At 69.1% G+C, this 4,284-nt stretch overlaps 1 protein-coding gene across 1 annotated transcript; it reads right to left on the reverse strand.

Annotated features, from left to right (window-relative positions):
• Nucleotides 1-3,798: 3,798 nt before the first annotated feature.
• On the reverse strand, nucleotides 3,799-4,224 carry MNEG_14555 (hypothetical protein; the record flags this gene model as incomplete). Its single annotated transcript, XM_014036973.1, has 1 exon — nucleotides 3,799-4,224. The coding sequence occupies one exon, from the start codon at nucleotides 4,222-4,224 to the stop codon at nucleotides 3,799-3,801; it is 426 nt and encodes a 141-aa protein (XP_013892427.1).
• Between the last annotated feature and the right edge of the window lie 60 nt (nucleotides 4,225-4,284).

The following is a 4,284-nucleotide window of genomic DNA, read 5'->3' on the forward strand; positions in this document are numbered from 1 at the left end:
CGCCGCGGCCGGCGCTGCGGGCGCTCGAAGCGGAGGCGCCGGGCGCGCGGCCGCGGCGGGGCGGCGAGGGCGCGGGCGCGCGGCGCGGGCGCGGGGAGGTGGTGCTGCAGGCAGTGCCGCTGCGGCTGTCACCCGACGGCCGGCGGCTGGCGACGGTGACGGTCAAGGCGCTGCCGGCCGGCGGCTCGTCGGCGAGCGAGGGCGCGTCAGGTGGCGCGACGTGCTCCGGGGACGAGTGACGTGGCGGCGACGCGGCGGCGCCCTGCGAGAGCGGGGAGGTGATACGATCGGCTCAGCCTGACTAGAAATTCGTGCGCCCCAGATTGCGGTGCCCTCGTCTGCGCCCCGGTGCTTATGATGGTCTCAGGCAACGTTTGACCCAGCGTTTGACCCGATGTGCTCAAGTCGCCCGCATAACACCGAAAGCGCCGCCGTCCTGGCTCCTGGTCATCACACAGCATTGACAAGGGGTTGACACTCGCCCTGGGACAGGAGTGCCGCCTGACCCATGGTAGGGTGGTTGCAGGCCCTGCAGCCTGCATGACACGCAGACGGGATGGGGAGCACAAGCACCCACACCACCACGACGGCGCCGAGACACAGCCGCGTCGCGCCAAACCAGCTGCAGCGCGCCGTGTGCATTGCCACAAGCACAGAGGGGTGCCCTAGGCTTTGCTGTGCCCATTTCAAACCTTGCGATGCCTGCAGGCTGCGTCTTCGTCTGGACTGGGCGCGCGGCGTGTGGCCTGGTCAGTCCAGCTTGATTACTTACCTGTTCGTCACCTGTTGATGTAACCTCACCTGTTGTTTTTCCACAAAACTCCCAAAAAATTGTCTTTATTGCTCTTATCTCTGTTCTTACAATAATGCTTTCATGTGCTGGCACGGGATGGCCGTTCAACTAGGGGAGCGCTGGGGCAGTGCTGGCAGGGAGGCTGAGGTTTGCAAGCAGACAAGGGCTGTCGGCCGCCCGTAGCAAAGTGTATGAGGATGGTGGTACTGTGAAGAGCAGAGCTGCGCTAACAGGTGCTTGTGGGCCACTTCTGGACCACTTTGGGAGCTGACAATAAGGATCACAGGAAGACATGCTGTCTCAAGCTCGGCCGAAGTAGGAGAGCGGCTCAAAGTAGGGGTGCACAAACCTGAGAGGATGGGCAGCCGTGGCGTTTTTGTTGTACACAAGGCGCAGCAGTACCAGTGATAATCCCCGCGGCCGCATGCAGTGCAGTGGACAAATGCGCTGGCCGGAGCTGGGAAGGTGCTGACATGGGCCTGGGCGCGGGGCCTCAGTAAGCTGGCGCCCCATGCTTGGGTGCTTCTGGCTGAAGGCTGATCACTGCAGGCTGGATGGCATGGCCGCCAGTACAGGCCGCGCCTGCAACGCACAGTTCGGAGTCGTTACCCTACGGCTTTTGGTTCTCTCGACGATCACCAGGACACACAACCGCGCCGCAAAAACGCCGCCTGTTGGGGGGCTGGCGAGGGTGCAGGCGATCTGCCAGGCAGCGGGTCCCCAGGCAGGGGCGGGCGCGAGGGTGGGGGGTCCCCTGCACCAACGCGCTGCCGCTCACTAGACAAGGTGCGCCACAACACAGCGCTCCTAGCAGTGCTTCGCTAGCGCTGCGCGCGGGGAGCCGCCCGTGGGCGGGCGCCCTGCGCGGCCGGCCGAGAAAGGGGTTCCGAGACGGGTTGAACAAACGCCACACGCGGCAGCACAAACCAGACGACATGCCGCGCGTGACCAGAGCGGCACCACGACTGTTGAATCGGCTCGCATCAAGACCACGACAACACACGGGCGACAACCGGAAATGGTTGCACATCGAAACCTCCACAAACGCGCGGGGGCACTGGTGAGAACCTCGTCCCTCCCCTGATGCGCTCCCCGCAGCCTCGTAACTGCTTCGTATATTTTTCCCCCGGTACCCCACGAGTCCGTCTGCTCGGCTTCCGGCGGGGCTCCAATAGGAAACCCCCGCCCGCCTGCCTCGCCCACGCGGCCCTTAAAAGGCCCACGATCAAAGTTCAAAAAAGTGCAAGCGCGACAGCCTGTGTTGTGTAGGGGCCCGGGGCGCCCCGGGCGGACAGCCACCCCGCGCGGTGAGCGCGCGCCAGTGTGAGATGTGTCGACACGTGGGGACCTGTAGTGTGCTCGCTGCTCGACGCTTCGATGGGTGCAGCACAAGTAGGGTGGGTACAAGGGGACCTGATCCGACGGCAAGAGGGGGCGGGCGGCAGACCGCACACGCAAAGGGGCCTGCCAGCCCGCGCCCCCGCCCGGGGCGGCGGCCGCGCACGCGCTAGGGCGCACGCGCAGGGCCGCGAGCCCCGGGCGCCCGCTCTTTTTGACCTGCGCCCCACGCCCGGCCCGGGCGCCGCTCAAGGCGGCGCCGGGGCGCGGGGCCGCGGGGCGCGCTCGCGGCTTCCAAAGATGATGCGCACGCTCACGCTCGCAACCGGGGGCCCCCACGCGCGGAGGGGCCCCCGTCAGGGGCGCAGGATCGACTCCCTTGGTACTGGTATGTGTAAGTGGGCGCGGCATGTAGGTGTAGGGGGGCAACAGCATCACACACGCGGCCTCTTCTCTTTTTGTCGCTCGCTCCAAACAGGGGAGAGCATCGTCGGGGGCTTCTCGAGGCTCCTACGAGCACACATATGCACAGTGCAGGTTTGCGCGCGGCGGCAGCGGCGGCGGCGGCCGCGGCGCGGGGAAACAACGCGGTGAGGGGGCGGGGGACGGTTCTTCCGGACGCTTCAGTTGCTGAAAGGCCCCCTCTTGCACACAGCTGGGACGTTGGGAGGGGTAGGGTGTAGGAAGGGGGGGGAAGGGGGGGCAGCGCCCACCACCAAAGGGCCGCAGCGGGAGCGGCACGACCCCGCGGCACAGGCTCGAGACACTGGGACAGCAGCAGCCATCGGGCGCGCGCAGTGCGATGCGGCGCCCGCGGTACGACACACAAAGGCGCACGCCAGCACTCTGCCCGGCAATGGGTGCGTGAGTTCTCCTGCGGTCGCGAGATGGGGCCAGGGGTCGGCGCCGCTGCCCCATCTTCTCCCCTCCCCTTCCGCAGCGTGAGGGCGCGCGCGTGCAGCGGTGCAGCTGCGCCTGTCGAGACGCCTGCTTGCAGATGAGATCAGATCAGACCAGACCAGACACCAAAAAAGGGGGCCTGCGCCGTGCCGCGCCCAGCCTCGGAGCGAAGCGCAGCCGGCCGGCCCCCCTGGAAACCGCGGCTCCACACAACACACGCCGCGCTCTTTTCAGGCGGTCCGCCCCCTGCTCGGTTGGCCCCCAAGACGCACACACAAGAGGCGCGAGACGGCACGACGCCGCGCCGCGCGGTGCCGTGCCGCGCACGGCTGGCGGCAGGCGCACACGCGGCGCCGCCGCTCACACCAAAGTCGAAAGCAATCAAGAAACGGCGAGGCGCAGGCGCATCTGCCCGTCCTGCCCGCGCGAGCGGCACACGCGGTGCGGACCAAACAGCGTGCGCCCTGTGCCGCGGGGCGCCAGCTGCGCAGTGCGCGTGCAGGGCGCCCCGCGTCAGTCGCGGGCCAGGGACGGGCGTTTTGGTCGCGTTGACGCCGCGTCAAGGCAGCACGGGCGGGCAGGACTGACAAAGGCCGGGGAAGGGCGAGGGAGGTGGGGCGAAGAGGGCCGAGCGGCCGGCGTCTCGCCGGCAGCCAGGCGCCGCCTGCCGCGCGTGCGCGGGCTCGACGGCGCCGTGCGGCGCCCGCCGGCGCCGCTGGGGCGGCGCTGCGGGCGGGGCCTTCGCCCCCTCACGCCGCGTGTGCCCTTCAGAGGAGCGGCATCTGCGCCGCCTGCAGCTGGCGTGCGGCGGCGAGCCCGGCGACGGCCGCCGCGGCCGCATCAAAGCCGGGCGCCTGCACCATCCCGCCCAGGCTGCCGCCCAGGCCCGCGGCCGCGGCGGCCGCGTTGAACGCGCCCGCGTGGTCAAACGCCGCCTGCGCGGCGGCCGCCGCGTGCGCCTGCGCCTGCACGGCGGCTGCCGCCGCGCCGCAGCCGCCGCCGTTGGGGGCGGCGGCGGCGCCGGCGTCCTCCTCTTTGGGCATGGCTATGTCGATGGCGATCGTCGAGTTGCGCAGGCGGTGGGAGCCGGCGCCGACGACGCGCTTGATGGCGGCGTCGGTCTCGAAGGTCACGAAGCCAAAGCCGCGGTGCTCCGCCTTGTTGTCCTTTGACTTGGGCATGTAGACGTCCATCACGTAGCCAAACCTGAGAGGGTTTTAAGAGGGTGTGGGTCCGGGTGGGGTGGGGTGGGT

The sequence above is a fragment of the Monoraphidium neglectum genome, assembly GCF_000611645.1.
Source record: "Monoraphidium neglectum strain SAG 48.87 unplaced genomic scaffold scaffold04578, whole genome shotgun sequence".
Lineage (NCBI taxonomy): Eukaryota > Viridiplantae > Chlorophyta > Chlorophyceae > Sphaeropleales > Selenastraceae > Monoraphidium > Monoraphidium neglectum.